The sequence below is a fragment of the Acanthochromis polyacanthus genome, chromosome 2, assembly GCF_021347895.1.
Source record: "Acanthochromis polyacanthus isolate Apoly-LR-REF ecotype Palm Island chromosome 2, KAUST_Apoly_ChrSc, whole genome shotgun sequence".
Taxonomy (NCBI): Eukaryota; Metazoa; Chordata; class Actinopteri; family Pomacentridae; genus Acanthochromis; species Acanthochromis polyacanthus.
In genome coordinates, this window is record NC_067114.1 from 4,706,185 (window position 1) to 4,724,462 (window position 18,278).

Below are 18,278 nucleotides of genomic sequence, written 5' to 3' on the forward strand. Positions count from 1 at the left end.
AAAAAGTATTTGGTGGAAAGACTACTCAAGTAGTGAAAGTACTGAGTAACTGTTTGACTGTAATGTCTGATTTATATCTTTAGAAATGATGTGATCAGACAGACAAAAATTTAAAATAATGTGCAAATTCTGGTATTTCCAAATAATAAAATAAAAATTGCAAAATTAAATAACATCTTTAAAAAATGACGAGTTCAGGCACAAGAAACACAAATTTCCAAATCTTGGTTTTTCATAGCATACTGCCAGTCAAACATATACGCAGTGCTTTCAGTACTTGAGTAGTCTTTCCACCAAATGCTTTTTTACTCTTACTTGAGTAATTTTTGAATGACTACTTTTTACTTCTACTTGAGCAATATTATTCTGAAGTAACATTACTCTGACTTGAGTACGATTTTTTGGCTACTCTGTCCACCTCTGCCTAAACTACAACATCTTGATAATGTTGCTTGTTTTTGTCTAACCAACAAGATATTCAGTCAGTTGTGTTCAGTTGTATGTATAACACAGGGGAACACTTCTTCAGTAACTTCGAGTTGCATTGGATATTTTAACTGATTCTGAAGGAGTTTTAGGCGCTGATTTCAAATCTGAAATTAGTTTTTCTCTACAAGCTCTAGTTTGAATGCAATTTGAGGTTAATAAAATTGTACAAATGTGAACTTGCGTAAACCTCCTCCCCAGGCTGAACTGAATGATTTAGTGCGGGATTTAGGTCTTTCAAAGAAAGCAGCAGAGATTTTGGCATCAAGATTACAAGGCAGAAATCTTGTTGATCACTCTGTTAAAGTATCATATTTCAGAAAGCGTGACCAGCTTTTTGTGACCTTCTTTTCAGAAGACAGTTGGTTTACTGCCATGACATCCCAGGGCTTCTCAAAGAACTGGGCGTACCTTACTGTAGTCCTGCTGAATGGAGACTCTTTAGACAGTTCAAAACACAGTCTAAAGTGTGTTCTTTTACATTAAAAAATAAATGAAAATGTCAAATTGCATAAAATCTGTAGTTTGCAGACAAAAACCGACTTCAGATTTGAAATCAGCACACTCAAATTGACTATAGAAGTCTTTTTTTAAATGCAACAAAATGAGTGTTCCCCAGTGTAATATTTAGAAGAATCTCTAAAAATGCCATGTGGTGTTTGGTTATAGGCGGCCATGTTGATTTTAGGCCTGAAAACAGCAAAAATGTCAAATATGATATAAAAAGTCCCACAATTATGTAATGACCCAACTACTGACAGCTCAGAAAGTGGCAAAACTTGGCTCAAACTTTGTACCTCTAACAATATTGTGGAGAAAGTTGAAGATCAGTAAACAGGGCATCAATCATTTCTTTAATTTGGAAACTCTCCTAAAGCTGGCTGATGAGAAATCCTGAGATCTTCCATATTTTAAAAAGCAAATGACCTAATCTCTGCTACAGATCTGAAATGCACTGAGATTTGGGGCTACTTTTCCAGTAAAATGTAACTGTCAAATTCTTCCACAAGACAAGCATTTTTCTTTTCTAAAATTGATAAAGCTGAGAGGTTTGACACTGTTGAGGATTAACCCAGGATTTGCACCTCGTCTTCAGTTTAGTTTGACCTTAGACTTTGTTACAGTCTGAGATTATGAATCCTGCTTCTGTGTATGTGCATGTAGAAAGATTTACCCTGTGTCTGAAGAAAACAAAAAGAAAAGAATAAAGTAAATCAGCACCTCCCCTGTTTGTATGTGAGTAAGTGAATAAGTAGGACTCGGTTGGGGTGTTAATGAGCTGATAATTAGCCGTGTGTGCGTGAAAAGAAAGTGAGAGACTCTGTAATTACTACTATGTTTAAAATTCCTAATTAGCTTTCATCAAACTTGTCCTGTTGCGATCCCACTGCATATTTTTGAAAGAGGAGGATGCCAGGATAGCGTGTAATTATTTTCCCTTTTGTACAGTAAGCGTTTGTCATCGTGCTAATTTTTTTCTTCTTTTTTTTTTTCTTCCACTTTTGGTGCGATGCATCTTTGTGTTAGTTTGTTGGTCCAAATGCAGAACGGTGCTTTGTGAATAATGCATGAAGGGTTGAGCGTGTGCGTGTTAGCCGGCGCTGGTGGTCCTCTTTGTTCCAATATTCCAAATAATAATGCAGCTTTTTGTCACCTTAAAATTACCCCGTAGAGATGCATTATATTACTCCGATTGCTTGGAAAAATGCTATGATGTTGCTATCAAAAATATAGAAGTCTGCACATTCTTCTCTTGAATATCATGCATGTAGATTTATTTCTGCCTTTTGTTGTAACTTCTGAGCTCTTCTGGCCCTCGTAGACGAAACAAATCGAATTCTCTGTGGGGATTCTCACAAGAATAGACTTGAAAATAAATTCTCAATGCGAGAATGGGGTCAAATAATTATATATCTCATTAGGAAACATCGTGTTGTGCAAAGTGATATCAAAGAGTTTTTATTCCGTCTTGAATCTGCAACATGAGCGCCCGGGTTTGTCTTTTCTCGAAGCAGATTAAGACGTCTTTGAGGGGGCTTTGTGCAGGCTTCCTCTGACCGCTCTTGCTCCACATTGTTCCAGAGCCGGGGTGATGTCCGACTATGTCGCTGCTGCTTCCTGATGCTGGACCCGACCGTCTTTCATCAGGGAGGGTCTGAATGGGCTAAAGTTACAGAGTGTGGGGGGGTTAGGACCTCCTTCTTCTCCTGGCATGTGAGACTGTGTTTGTACGTCGTGCACCAACTCCAGGAGTTTGGCCCTTTGCACCCGCCTCAATCAGGGCTCTTCGGATCCAGTTTAACCTTTTACCCCCCTCTCCTAGCCCTCACCCTTTTCCCCCATCCCCCACTGTTGCCCCCCCATCCCCTCCAACAGAGGCTTTCTCAGAAGCAGGTGACTGATGCGGACTGTCGATATGGCCTACAGATAACATTAATAAAGGGCTCAACTCCCCCCTTCCCTCCCCCAGAACCCACTGTTTCTTCCCTCCCTCTCTCACTCTACCCCTCCCTTACCCCCCCCCCTCTATGCAAATCTGCCTCCCCCCTTCCTCCTCCCGCCTCCTCCCTCCTGCTCATTCATTGGGAGGGAAGCTTTTTGCAGCGGCTTCAGCCAGCAGCAGAGGCACAGGCAGAGGCAGCGTGGGCTTTGTTGTGGGCTACTGCCGGGGGTAGAAAAGAGACGAGGGGCAGAAACGCACGGAGGCAACCGAGAAAGCAGCTGATCGAGAAAAAAACGAGACAATGAAGCGCAGCTGAGACGAGCGAGCGTGTTGGAGAAAGAAAAGTTGAGAAGAGAGGGGAAAAAAGTAGTGAGGCAAATCAACAAAGGAGAAAGAGTTGATTGAAAGAGAGAAGCAGGAAGCAGCTGTACCCAGTGAGTAGTATTGTTGCAGACATCAGTACTACTATCACCGCCGCTGTTTCCACCGCTGCTGCTGCAATACTACTACAAAAAGCCACAACAGTGAAGTTCTGCTTTTTTCGGTGGGGATTTCCTGGTGAGTTGACTGTGTTTGCCAACCTCTTCCTTTGTGCTCTTTAAGCAAAAATGAAAGAAAAACTTCTCACAGTTTATATTATCTGCTTAGTCTAGAATGTTTTTTGATTAAGATGTTATGTAGCATGCTTCTAAGTATGTTTCATGAGATTCTGTTTTCTGTGGAAGTATCTATGTTCCCTTTATGACATGTGCAAGTTTTTTTTTCCTCACTGAAAGACACATAAAATCTGACAAATCAGTCATCAGTGGACTCAAGTAATGGTTGCTTGTTGATGAATTAAAAGATGTTTTGTGATTTTGGGACTCAGATCAAACATGGCAGTAGTTTCTGAACGTGTTTCACGAGACTCTGTTTTCTCTAAATGTGTCTGTATTTCTGTTTTACCATATGCAAGATTTTGTTTTCCACTGAAAGACACCTAAAATCTGCCAAATCCACATGGACACAAGTCACAGCAGCTTGTTGATATTCAATAACAGCGTCCCTGAAAGATCCAAAATCTTGAAAACTGCTGCTTTTCTTTTGCAGTTTAGAAAGAAGGAAGGGAAGTTAAAGCTAAATCTGCAGCTCAGATGAAAGTTGCCTCTCATGCCTTCTTTTTGGGGGTAAATGGTTAAAGCTGCTGTTTCACACAGTTTCCTTTGTTAAAGCACAAAGAGTTTTTTCTTCTTCTTTGAATCGCTCGCATTCATTCAAATATAACGTAAGAGACTAGCGACCATTTCACCGACTGAATGACTCAAAGTCTGGAGCTTTAACTGTGTTGTTGGCTGTAATTAAGTGTGGAGCTCCATGTGTTTTTGATCATGTCTTTTTGTGTGTTTGGCATCAGGCTTTGGTTTGCAAAGGGCTCAGGAAAAGATCTGAATGTTTGCTCGCTTTACCCGCTCAAAATAATGCAGTTTGAGAAGAGAGCAAAAAGGCTGATTTTATTCTGCTAGTGTGTGTTTTGAAGCCGGAGAACATTGTTGTGTTTCTACTACATGGCCTGAAGCTATTTAAGTAACTTCCCCCCGTTCTGCTTTCTGCACACAGTCCCACCACACCTGAATCTGCTGCTCATGACTTTCATAGTGCTGCAAATTTCACTCAAAAGAGTGTGTGGGTGTTTGGACTGTTTGCTTTGAGGGTGCTCTTCATGCAGGGGTGTGTGTGTGTGTGTGTGTGTGTGTGTGTGTGTGTGTGTGTGTGTGTGTGTGTGTGTGTGTGTGTAATTAGATGAGCGGCAACTCTGTGGAGCCCCTCCCCCCCAGACAGCAGACACACTTCTCAGTTTTTGCCGTTCTCATACGTGCACAAACGCGCATGTTTCCTCAGGCTGTGGCTTACACAGGTCAACGGGTCGACTTGGAATTATATAGTCATGATCGGCTCCATATGTCTCTGTTTTGTTGCACTGTATATCTGATATTTTCCGTTTGTTTTGTTGTTGTTTTTTGTGAGGAATAATCGTTAAAATTTTGTTTGCACATTTGGATTTGTTGCAGTATTGTTTTGTTCTATTCGCTGATTTAAAAGTTCTTGCATAGTGTAAGTTTGCTACTTTGAATCAGTCATTGTGCAAACCATGCTGCCGTGTTTGGATTCCTTTCTCTGTACTGTTTCTGCTGGTTCCACATTTTAAAATACGAGGTTTCAGTGCTTTTTTTTCTGTTAAACATCGCTTTAAAATTAGCTGATTTTAGGGAATTATGATATGCACATTCCCAGCATTTAATCTGCTCAACAATCAACCAAAAAAGGATTGCATTTGTTAGTTGTGTCACTAGTATTTATGATAAAATGTTGTTTGAAAAGGCTGAATGATTTGTAGACATGCAGCTGAAGTGCAGCTAGTCGTACCTGGTTTGGTAGTTTTACAAGCGGCCTCACAGTCATTAAGGCTGTGCAGCCAAACGGCGTTCGAATCCACAGGGGTTTTGAATTACACTCAAGAGGAGAGTCCTGGGTTTGTTTTCCCAAACTGTTTGAACTTTCACTCATCATGCAGAGCCGGAACCAGCAGATACAGACCGTATGAAGCTGTCACTCTGACGCTGGTTGATGTTAGTCATTTATAAGCAGATTTTCTTCAAGAGGTGTTTTTTTTTTTAACATAAATGTGATAATAAACCAATATATGGTAGGATATGACATTAATGTGGAAGCTCTGTGTGTTGCTTCGGTGGCTGTCACATAATGTGAACGGCTTAGATTTTCTTTTTTTTTTTACAACAGGGAAAGATCAGAGAAGGCCCCCTACTTAGATTCCCTACAGCGAATTAAAACCCGCTGCTACCGACTGGTACCCTGCAAACACATTTTGATCTGCCTTTGTAGGGTTTATGGCTTCTGGCTGCATGTGAATGAGTGTACCACTGTGCTGGCAGGTTGCTATCACTGTTGCTCAGTGTGCACGCTTTGTGTGACTGCTCCTGGTGAGCCACAGAGCCCTCGCCCCCTGAAACAAGACACTGCCTTATTCGACGCCCACTTTCACTCATTTCCCAATTAAGCAGCTTTCAGGGCGCCCAGGCTGGCCCCCTCAGAGAATACTGTAAACCTTCCACTGTCGCTCCATGTTGCTTCAGTCAACGAGGCTCTAATGAAAGCCGTGGCCCCATGAGAGCGTCGACATGCACTCTGAGGCCCCCGCTTTCACCGAGCCGTACAGTGGTATTGAACTAGGAGATGGTTATCTTCCTTGCTTTTTTTCTTTCTTTCTTTCTCATTCTGCTCTCTTCCGTTCACACATCCACTGTGGTGATTATGTGATCACATCACAGTGTCATGCTAGGGCTAATGAAGACAGAAATTGGTGGTGCTGCCACTGCTTTGTGTTTTTTTTTCTTCTTTTCTTCTTCCTAACAATAGCTGGTGGCACTTCTCACTGTCTTGTCACTTTATTTCTATTTTAACATCTACGAAATTATTCAAGTCTGTTGCTAGAATTATTTTGCAGGTATTTTCTTGGGGGGGCCCTTTTCCTCTTAGGAAGTAGGAGATAAAAGTAGCAAGGCGGATGCAGCGGCAATCTTTGGATGGACTCGAGCATCATGATTACATGAACAACGTCCCAAAAATAACAGAACATCCCACACAGCCAGATGTTAGCATCGGTGTACCAGTTATTGGCAGATTATATCTCATCACAGACACAATGCCCATGAAATGTCCTTCTCACAGTTAAAACCTGTCTAGTAAACGGCCTTTTAGTAACTTGGTTTCATCATAGCGCCAATCAAAAAACACCCAGATGTTCGGTGTCTAGGTGTTTGATTTTTCTAATATTAATAGCAATAATTAGATTTTTTCATGTTGGATTTCCCAGTATACAAACACCAAGTGAGTAATAAGAAATAGTGGCATCATGCCAAAGTTAGGGCTGACTAAATACTAATTTAATACACGAGGATGAACTGGTAGTAACTAAAATGTATTCATAATTCAGCCCTGGCATCACAAACATGTCTTGAATTGAGCATTAAAGCATATTTGACTTTAATGTTTCCTATCTGAAGTTAATATTTTATTGTTTTCTTACTCATTATTGTTCAATAAACTCTGCTGCTGCAAATGTACAGTTGATTTTTTCAGTCAGTACACATTTTGGTCCCAACTCTTTAGTAACTAAACTCAAACAATCCTTAAAAAACATCACGCTGTGGTATGAATGTCGATTTAAATTGAGCATTAGTTTATGTATAGTTTGCACGTTTTTAAAACTCCCATTACATCCAGTATTGAATGCCGTATAAAGACTTAAAATTGTATCACATGGTTCTTGTTTTTGTTGCTACAAGCAGAAGGTTTTGAGGAACCATCTCGCGTGAAGGTCTCTGGGGACGCGTGACTTTTGACTCTGATTTCAGTGCAGGGAGGGGCTCAGTACAAAGGAGCTGCCAATCTCACAGGACTCTGAAAAATCAAAACAAATCTCCTCTGCAGGACCACTCGGTTATTCATTTTCCAGCGTCTTTTGTCTTTCTAAATTTCTGCTTCTGTGCTCCGTCTCGGGGACCGACGGCAGCGTTGAGCGTCTTTATTTGAAGCCTCTTTGTATGGATGATGAGCAGATATAATTAGGATGTTGTGTTAGTTGATTAAACAATTAGTCAGCTGACAGTCAGGAACTCATCTAAAAATTGAATTAATTAATTAAAAAATGCCAAACATTTCAAGGTTTCAGCTTCTTACATGTGAGGATTTCATGCTTTTCTATGTCATACAAGATAATAAATGTAAAAAAAATATTATTAAAAAAATTAACTGAGCAGTGGCATGAAAATCAGTGCTGGTTGCAACCTTATGTGTGGGTATGTTCTCTTGGAAGGTGACATTTTCTGCTGTGGATTTTGAATTTATTTACCTTAAAATATCTATCATGCATCATTTTCAGCATAGCCTGATTCGTGTTTATACTCATCTTTTAAATCTTATCTGTCTCCTTCCCAGTTACCCTCCCCGGTGCACTCCTCGCCCCGGTTTCTTCCTCCTCAGCTACACGTCGTTCCTCTTTCAACTCCTCCTCCTCCATGCAGACCTCATACCGACTGCCCAACCCCTTACCACCCCTCCCCGTTCGCAAGGGTGTCCGAGGTCGCCGTCCCAAATCCCAGACTATCGCTTTGTTGAAAGCAGCGGCCGAGGCGGCGGCGGCGGCAGCAGCAGTAAATGGAGCGTCACAGAGCCCAGCCAGGACCAGCTCGGAGGCTCCGCTGGCCCCCAGACCACACAAGAAAAGAGGGCCCAAGCCGAGGAACAAGGTGAGTCACTGACCCTGCTGTTTTATGTTTTGTGTACAATGGCGGAAACAATTTTGATGAAGAGAAGACACGGTCAGAGGTGCACCGTTTGAGGAAACAGAGCAGGATTGTTTGTGGATGTTTAGATATGAAAAAAAACATGTACATTTCAAGTCATTCAACAACGTTATGTCTCAGTTTATTATTTGCACATTAAAACTTCCAGATCGGAGTGTCTACAAAGGAACACAACTTTGAGTCACAGCTGCCTGGAACTGAGTGATAGAGTATTTTAATTTTAAAAAGACAAAAAAAAACAACAAAAACAAGACATAAACCGACAAAAGCAAGAAACAAAACGACCAAAAATGAGACAAACGACGCAAAGCAAAAAAGAGACAAAAAATTAAACAAAAAAGTTACAAAGCACCAAAAAGATGGACAAACGATACAAGCGGGACAAAAAAAGACACAAAATGACAAAAACGCTACACAAAACAACAAATACAGCAAAACACAAAATGACAGAAATAAGACAAATAACACAAACAAGACAAAAAGGAAACACAAAACGACGAAAATGACAAAAAAAATGAGACAAATGACAAAAGTCAGACAGAAACAAGACAAGATATTACAAAAATGAGACACAAATGACCAAAGAACAATGAACAATCTAGTCTTTTACTTCCTGATCAAAACAACTTGTCATGATCTAGAAATTATGTTAAATTTCTATTTTTGGTTTCTGGGCTCTCTCTGCATGGAGTTTGCATGTTCTCCCTGTGCATGTGTGGGTTTTCTCCGGGTACTCCGGCTTCCTCCCACAGTCCAGAAACATGCTGAGGTTAATCGATAACTCCTGTAGGTGTGAATGTGAGTGTGATTGTGTGTCTGTATATGTAAACAATTTTGGTGAAGAGAAGACGCGGTCAGAGGTGCACTGTTTGAGGAAAAACAGGAGGATTGTTTGTTTATGTTTAGATATGAAAAAAACATGTACTTTACAAGCTGTTCTATCTGCTGCCATGCTGTTCACATACAGTAGAGTTAAAACACACCTTTAGTAAGTCATTACCTAACAGCCTTTTCAGGTCACAGAGATACAATGAATGTGAATAATGAATTTGTTGTTCTTTTTTTTATTCCAGAAGAAGGCTCGAGTGGTGCAGTCCCTGGAGTCAGTATCAGTGACTGCTCCACCTCCAGAGACCAGGCTGAGTGCCAGCCATGTCTCAGTGGACAACAACCTTAGCAACAGCTCAAATGTAGTTTGTACAGGTAAATTAGAGAAAAGATTACATGGAATGCCTGAATGTACGTACATGTGAGTTCAGATCTCTTCGGTTTTTGCACATTTTGTTGTTGTAGATTTAATTTTAAGTTGACAAAATTAGGATTTTGCCCATCAACATATACACAGAACACCTAATGAGGAAGTGAAAACGGGCTTTTAGCGATATTTGCAACCTTTTAAGAGATCAAAAAGTTTTACAAAAGCATTCTGAGCCTTTTAGATCTGTGCTACTCCACCTTGGTGCATCCTGTTTGAAAAATGTAACGAGAACTCGATTTGTGCCAACCTGATGCAAACTGAATCGATATAAGATAGTATATTCTGGTACAAGTTTCCACAGTTTACATTTAATGTCAAGATAAACCCCAGCTATGAAGTTCCAGAATCTCTCTGTAGACCTGTAGGGTAAAACTGCGGCAAGTGGTGATTCCTTGATCTAAGTACCACATAATGATAAATCCTTAGGGTAAAGGTGTAAAAACATTTCTAAAGCAGTCAGTGTTCCCAGGAAAACAGAGGCTTCAATAATTGTCAGATATATGTAGTTTGGAACCAGAATAGATGTGGTTCATGCAGGTCTGATTTGTGATGTATTTCCAAATAATAATATATCATATAAGACGTGTCGTAGTGTTTATGTAGCTGATGAACTTCAGGAGATGATGATAATTTGAGTTTGCAAAATTGCACTTGAAGGCACTAAAGGCACTAAAGGCACTACATCTGGAAAAAATAGTCCTCATAATTTAGTTCTACACCTCTAAAGTGAGGCATGGTGGTGGCAGCATCATGCTATGGAGGTGCTTGAAAGATGTATGCTTGAGTGGCTTTAGGACATGCGTCTCTCTATTGTTTAGTAGTGACCCACCCATCCACAGAGCACCCATGGGGTGAAGAGGGCAGTTGACATGCTTTCTTTCCAAATCCAGATGTGCTAAGCTTGTAAAGATGACCCAAGAAAACTAAAAGCTGTAATTGTTCGACTGTGTCAGAGGTGATGCTGTGAAGGGGAATTAAGGGTCTGATTACTTGAGATATTTCAGTGTTGTTTTATTATGCATTATTGACCTTAGAGTATCCTGATGAAAAACAAATGTCAGCTTTATAAATTTGAAAGTAAATCTACTGCACGAATAGTCCCAACAGCGAAGTATGTGGATACTTTCTGAACATGTGGTGGCTTTTAGTGACTGCCTGGTAGTGAATTGTAGCTTGATTCAGCTAAAATGTGATTCCACCAAATAGAGTCCAGCTTTTCTTGTCCTTTACTGATGCTTCCTTATCTTTGTTTCGTCCCAGTGTGTGTTTATGTGAACAAGCACGGAAACTACGGCCCACATCTGGACCGTAAACTCGTGCAGCAGCTCCCGGACCACTTCGGTCCCGCTCCAGTCAATGCAGTCCTGCAGCAGGCTGTCCAGGCCTGTGTGGACTGTACATACCAGCCCTCTGTGCTGCTGTCCTTCCTACAGAGCCAGTCCCACACTGGAGGAGAGGTCATCAGAGGTAAAGGCACTGAACATCCCTGGATATTCCCCTTGGAGAACCTGCAAGCAAACACAAATGATGTCTTCAGATTATCTGTTTTTTTCTACCAGAGCAAACCCCAAATGTTTCCCATACGAAAGTAGCAAATCCCATTTACATTTAAAAGGCTAAATTTTGGGAATTTTTTTGGTGAAAAATTAGTATAAATTCAAATTTGTAATTTTCACGTATCAAAACTGATAATCAAGTAGTTGTTCAAAAACTGCTCCAGTGGAAGTTATATACTGTTAAAGGATCAGTGCAACCTTTTTGGTGGAATTTGCTTTCTTTCCAAGAGTTACAAAAGTAGGTTTACACTGCCCTAATGTCTGGATGGTAAATATGAAGCTACAGGCAGGAACCTTACCTTAGCACCTAGCCTGGAAAGTTAATAAAGTCCACCACCCAGCATCTCAAAAGTGTTTTTATTTACACATAATGATGAATTCCTTACAAAAATTAAAGTGTTAGAATGACAGTGAAATGATGGATTATGCGACCGACTGTTTCTTGGTCAAGAGCGGTGACTTCCAGGAGCCTCTGCTGGTTGCCAGGTTACTGGTCCTAATAAACAAACTCCTTTGTCAATTATACATCAGTTTTTGGATATATTAAATGAATGAGGTGAGTCAAGTTCTCATAGGAGAATTTTGTTTCCTTTGGACTGAGACATGCTAACAGATTGTCATCTTATGCTAAGCTAAGCTAACTAAATGCAATAGATTCACATTTACCATATAGACATGGGTGTCAATGTTGTTATTTAATTGTTGGCAAGCAAAGCAATTAGCATATTTCAGCCCAAATGTTAAACATCAAAAGTTACTTCTTAAAATAGCGGCGCCAAATAATTTATGATTTCTAATGCCGTATGTCCTGGATGGGCAATCAGCCAGGTGAAATTGGTTTAAGGACATATGAATGTGGTGTGTGTGTGTGTGAGAGAAAGGAGAGAGAGGAGGATTAAAAGATGGTGCCTGTGGCAGCAGCTGATGTGAGCGCTGTGTCTGTAATCAGAAGTGACATGTGCGTCTAACCTGGTTTGGGATTCTGGGATTGAGTCTCCCTTGGGGGGTCGGATTGAGAAGGCTATGGGTGAGGTCGGGTGGGGAGAGGGGTTTTAATTTGTGGATTTGTGCAGGCTTGGCTTGGGTGGGAGGGTGTAGCACAGGGTGGGATGGGGCGAAAAATGCTGGGTTTATAAGTGGAGGGTCCTAACCCGAAACCATCTGCTGTTTTCTTTAACTGTGAATGCATGTAGGTGTCTGTGTGTCTGTGTGTGTCTCTGTGTGTGTCTGTGTGTCTGTGTGTGTCTGTGTGTCTGTGTGTGCATGTGCTACATGTACACGCGCACACATGCAGACTAATGGCTGTTGTGTTCTGCCCTCAGTGCGGTCAGAACATGGGATTCGCTATGTGAAGCTGCCCTCTGCCTCCAGTGCATCCTCCGTGCTGCGGTTCCTGGAGAACATGTGCCAACATCTGGAGAGCGACAGTCTGTTCAGCTCGCAGCCGTTTAGCCCCTTCAGCAACAACACACGCTTCTACAACAGAGCCAAGTCAGGTGGGGAAATGTGTGTGTGGAGTGACTGTGAAGAGCTTTAATATTATTGAAGGGAAGGTAAAAGGAGTTTAGCGGACTCTAAACTTTTGGCTTTTGCTTTGTTTTGTTTGCATTGTATCTCCAAATTACAGCTGTCAGTGAGTGGATTATACATGCTATAGCTAATTTGAACTTTTCTCTTGCACTTTCTAAAAAGTTGACTTACTTCTATGAACATCAACAAACCACTAAAGTTCCATAGTAGCTTCACAGTCAAATACTGTATTTGTGTATATAGTGCATATAAAAAGACTTTAATCCATGAAGGTTTTGTCCCTTTATTGCTTTTGGATGTTGAATTGTGATCAGTATGATTCAGGTTTTCGGACGAGAATTAACAAAAAAGACTCTTCCATGCCAAAATAAAAACAGATTTCTTAAAGTAATGGACACTGCAATGTCCAGCAACCATTTGTGTAGCTTTGGCTGTTTGCTTGGGGTCATTGTCTTGCTTCAAAACTAAGTTTTTGAGTTTTTTTCTACACATTGACTCCTCCATAAAGCTTTCTCTCATCTCAGCCGCTGAAGTTTGAAACTCCTTCAGAGGAGTCATAGGTGTCTTGGTGGCTTTCCTCTTAAGTATTTTGATATTTTTTCCATAATTGACATTACTTTTCAGAAATCTGTTTAACATGAACGAGTCTTTTGTGTAACTTGTAAACTTGCAAAACACTGCAATTTAAATGTGAACATGTTTCAATGCTGAAAAGCAACAGAAAGGAAAACTTTGAAGTGAAGTGAGCGCTTTTTGTAAGCACTGTACATCAGTGGCTACTGTTTCAGAAGTGATGGCAAATTCATTTTAACATGATGAAGCCTGGTGGGAGCTGAGGTAGGAGGAGTGAGCAGCAATCACTATTACTCACGATGATGGAGTGAGACCAGTTTGACACACCTCCTGAATCTTTCTGCATGAGTCTGTCACTCTATCAGCGTATTTCCACCAACACTAACACGATGCTAGCTCCTGACTAGTGCTGGTTTGAAATTGGCTCAGTTGACAAACCTTCTAAGAACTGGTCATGAGTTTAGAAAACAGTGAGACTGAGAGCCACCATAGAGCTCTGTCATTGTATCGCTGTCTGCATCCATGTGAACACCGGTTTTATTACCGAAACTCCCTCCAGTTAATTATGAACTTCTGTTGATGACCAAAGTGCAAGGAGACAGTCTGTCTCTTGCACCCACCACCGCTGAAAGCTTGATGATGTCATTATTCCTTCCATTATTCCTGATGTTCGATGTTTTAATACCACCCGTCTGCATTTATATACAGCGTTTCAAACGGCAGTTGGTGTTTATGAATGTCGCTCTGTGTGCCACCATTTATTTGCAACTCCCATTTTTTAAAGGCCATCTGACAAATTAAACTGTTTTACATGATCTAAACACGTAGTTTATGTCAGATATTGTCAGGTGTGTGCTTTTTAAGATGTCTTCTTTCTGCTCACTTTCATTCTAGTTAGAGAATGTTTGTATTTTCATAAAACATTTTTTTTACTTTACAAATGAATGAAATAAAGAATAAAATGAAATGAAAAAATGTATTGAAAGCTTAGGATTGTTCTGAAAAAAGGGCAAAAGCAATCACTCATAGTATGACTTCCAACTCTTTTACAGCCCAAATAACAAAAAAAATATCCAGTACTGGAGCTCTGTTAAAAATCAGTGGTCACAAAGTTGTAGTTGGTGCTGCTGGTTGACAAGTGCTGGTGTGTGGAACCAGTTGTTGCAGTGAGCCATTTGTTTAGCTGTTGAAGTGGTTTGGAATAAGGCATTGAGTCCAAACTGGCCTTCAAACTACATTAGTTGAAAGATTGTGTGTTTGACCCAGTGCAGTCTGAAACTTTTTCTGTTTTCTTCTTGCGCTCATGGAGTCTTAATCTCTGTCTCTTCGTTGCTTGAAACAGAACCGTTGTCCCACGCAGAAAACGGCCTGTCCAAAGAAGATTCCTCAAAGGATCCCACTCCCAGCACTCGTCCTCTTCACACCACATCTGACTACAGAGCAGCAAAGAGAGAGCGGCCATATTACCCCGGACACACGCAGACAACACCTCCACCACTGCGACGAGTCAGCTCCAACCCGACTGACCCGATGTTAATGCACAGACGAGTGGAGGGTACGGTTAAGAACACGCACACAGCCGACAGGAACAAATGATCCTACTGCTTGGGAAAGTTCCTTTAAGCTAAAATCTATGAAATAAGGAGCGTTTCATGAGCAAATAATGTTTTTTTGTATTCCAAGATTGTATTATTTATAATTTGTTCGACTTTTTCAATCGCCTCAAAACTCAAAAAGGAAATTGTGACTTTTTCTCTCAGTCCACCTTCCTTTGGGTGACTGTTTGCTAAGCTCCAATGGTCTTGCAAATCAGTTTGTTGTTCAGGATTAAGCAGCAAAATAAATTCTGCTTCACTTATTCATTTTAATTTGACCAAAATTCCGTACATTTCAAGACTTTTCAAGGTCTTCTTGATATCAGCTGAATCTATGATGAAGAAAATCATGAGCAGATACAGCTGGTATGCTTTTATATGAAGATAGTAGGTATTAGTTTGATTTTGTTTTTCTTTCTCCTGCCTTCATGTTCTCCAGCAGCCAGTTCAACAACAGGTCCAGACCATGTGAAACAGGACAAGGAGGGTTCACAAAGCAATGCTTCTTCCTGGTCTGTTGATGATGTCATTCGGTTTGTCCAAGAAGCTGATCCCCAAACTCTCGGTCCGCATGTCGAGCTGTTCAGGAAGCATGTGAGTATTTAATTTCAACCCACTTTCCTCTTTGTCTTGTTCGACAGTCATCAGACCACAATACTGCACTGATTTCCACTCGACATGCTAGGTGTAATTGTGTGGATGAATAAACTCAAGGCAGATCAGACTGGAAGTCTTTCCATCGAACACCTTAATCAAGTCATCACCATTTTGATGAAATTGTTGTGAGAAGACGTGTGAGACGTTCCCCCTGCTGACAGCGTGATCTCCTCCCTGCAGGAGATCGACGGCAAGGCGCTGATGCTTCTGCGAAGTGATGTCATTATGAAGTACATGGGACTGAAGCTGGGCCCGGCACTCAAACTCTGCCATCACATCGAGAAGCTGAAACAGACCAAACAGTAGAGGATGGAGACTCTCCCTTTTCTCACTGGCAACACACACCAACACATTATTCTACAGGGACGCAGTGCAGCGTGAATCCACCTGAAGCAGGGTTGCAGCTACCAATAAGGACACTGAGGTCATGTCCCCGGTACTTTTTTGTAAATCTGGAGGTTTTAGCAACATGAAAACTGTTTCCACTTTTCAGTCTCATACATGGATTGGTGGGTATTGTACGAGCTGAGGCCAACAAACAAGTGAAGAATTTCAGCATCATTCCACAGAGTTTTATTTCTGACAATGTGGAGAGGACTTTGAAGGAACATTTAGACCTTCATGTTGGTATAATTAAACAATAATATGAACAACTGAGTAATTAAAAATTGTTACCTCGCTATCTGTAAAATCCTAGCAGCTGTCCAGACCTGAACGCATTTGTTTTTTCAATTACACGCCACAGTTTCAAACACGAAGTCAGCACTTACATAACTGTAATTATTATCAGATATCTAAGCATAGGTATGAATTTAGTTCATGTTTGTGTCTTTTTGCCTTGTTATAAAATAACTGGAGGCCATTATTTATCAATCGTTATCAATTTACCTCTAGGTTTCCACTTATATACTCATAGAAGTCCACTGTAGGTTCTGCTTCTCTAATCTTTTTCAGATGTTCAGCTGTTTTTGTCTCTGGTCAGAATTTCAGGATGGACGCTCTGCACTAAAGACTGGGAAAGTCAGTTCAGGTACTGGCGGTGAACGTCTCGCTGCCCCGTTTCTAACAATGCAATAACGTTTCTGAATGGCCGCGTCCGTCACAGACCGTCAAACTTAGCTTATGCATGCCAGTGAATGTATGAAGTCATGAGCATTATTGCTGAGAGGTACTGAACAACAGGAGCGCCCCAGTTATGTGAATGAAAAGGAGCTGAAGGGTTTCATTCCAAAATGTTGGAGTAGTGTTGTTTCCTGAAGTCAGTCATTGCATAAATATTTCTCATCCTTGTGTCATCACACGCTTACGTTGTTGACAAAGATCATAAATTGACTTTGGCAGAGTGAGCACCAATTTCATTTATTTGGTGACCGGGTTTAGTTTGGAAGAAAACCTTTCATCACATGTAAATCTGCAGAGCAAGCTGTAGATGGAGGAAAACAGTTCCTCAAGAGCTGTTTTTCTTTTATTTGTCTCTGTATGCTGGAAGACATTCAAGCTGAACAGTCTCAGCTTGAGCACTGATGTGGCTCCATGATTGTATTATGCTTTGACAGTCACATTATCCAATGCACACACATACACAACACACACACACACACACACACACACGCACACACAATGACTGGAATACTGTAAGTGTTTTGACATCAGAATAAAACCAATGGAATTGAAGTTTGAGTGCTGTACAGGAAGGTTAGATGCTCCTTTCTAAGAGAGTACACGACGGAGAAGCTGTTTTGTGTAAAGTTAAGCTAAAAGGTTGTTTTTTTTATATCATTTTGTACTGTAACAAAGTGTATCAACCTGTATCAAGCGTAAGTGTAATCATTTTTTTTCTGCCTGAAATAGTTTTTGTGTGCACCATCAAATAACTACCTACAGGATGATATTGTGTCTGAGTAATTATTCACATGTCTCAAAGTATTTATCTGTTTTTGATGGCAGAAATATTCCATTTTCTGAACATTTCAGAACCATTTTCAAACCAAATCATGTCTGTTGTAGCTGCATTTCACACTGTTGCTCTCCTGTAGTGGTAACAAGTTGATACTTGAAACCGTCTTGCTTTAATGTGAAACTCAGGTTTTTAGTAAGGGTTGTTTCTTCTTAGAAGATGTTTTACGTCTTTAGCATTTTGTGTTCATAACTACAACATAGAGGGACTGCACAATAACCAACTATGTGTATTTTTTATGCCTTGTCATCTGTCGCTCTGCAGCATTTCATGTGTATATATACGACTTTTTACTGTAAGTTCAACGAAAGATGTTTGTTAAATATGTTTGATATGCATTCACACAATTAAACATTTCTTTACATCATCTTAATGTTTGAGATCCCAACACAAGGCCAACATAGAAGCTTCTAGCACAGATTAAAAAAAAGTGCAGTGATTGCTGACCTTTTGACTTGTGACCTCTAAAACAAAGAATTGACTACTTATGAATTATCCTCTGAACCTTAACCAAATCAAAGATATTTTACTTGTTTTTAGAGGCCTGAATAAAAACTGTTTACCCAGTTCATAACACATAAGCAAATTTCTACCTTTTTGCAGAATTTGTCTGCTTCCAGTCAGTTAAACTGGATCCTACAGCGAGAACATAATTGTGAAATAAGGAAAGAGAAAAAAGGCGACTTTAAGAAGTAAAGCAAAACAATACACAACAAAAGGGAAAAAAAACAAGAGCATGGCAGAGCAGTCTTTTTAGTGGTGGGTTTCGTGTGTGTGTCCTCAGGGCATAGGGGCTTAAGGGTCAAAAGATCATGAATGTCTCATTTAAGGAAAGTGACAGTCCAATAGGAATCATTGTT

The 18,278-nt window shown here is 40.5% G+C and overlaps 1 protein-coding gene across 5 annotated transcripts in view; it reads left to right on the top strand.

Moving 5' to 3' along the window:
- scml2 (Scm polycomb group protein like 2) overlaps window positions 1–17,785 on the top strand; it is a 36,942-nt gene extending 19,157 nt beyond the window's left edge. For 4 of the 5 annotated variants that reach the window (XM_022200019.2, XM_022200033.2, XM_051941363.1 and 1 more), the window contains exons 8-14: window positions 7,925–8,235; window positions 9,366–9,495; window positions 10,811–11,017; window positions 12,429–12,602; window positions 14,552–14,764; window positions 15,244–15,398; window positions 15,642–17,785. In XM_022200019.2, the coding sequence (XP_022055711.2) occupies window positions 7,925–8,235; window positions 9,366–9,495; window positions 10,811–11,017; window positions 12,429–12,602; window positions 14,552–14,764; window positions 15,244–15,398; window positions 15,642–15,767 (1,316 nt within the window). In that variant the 3' untranslated portion in view covers window positions 15,768–17,785. The remainder of the gene's footprint in view (window positions 1–7,924; window positions 8,236–9,365; window positions 9,496–10,810; window positions 11,018–12,428; window positions 12,603–14,551; window positions 14,765–15,243; window positions 15,399–15,641) is intronic. The other variant, XM_022200040.2, reaches the window with a different exon arrangement.
- The last annotated feature ends 493 nt before the right edge of the window (window positions 17,786–18,278 follow it).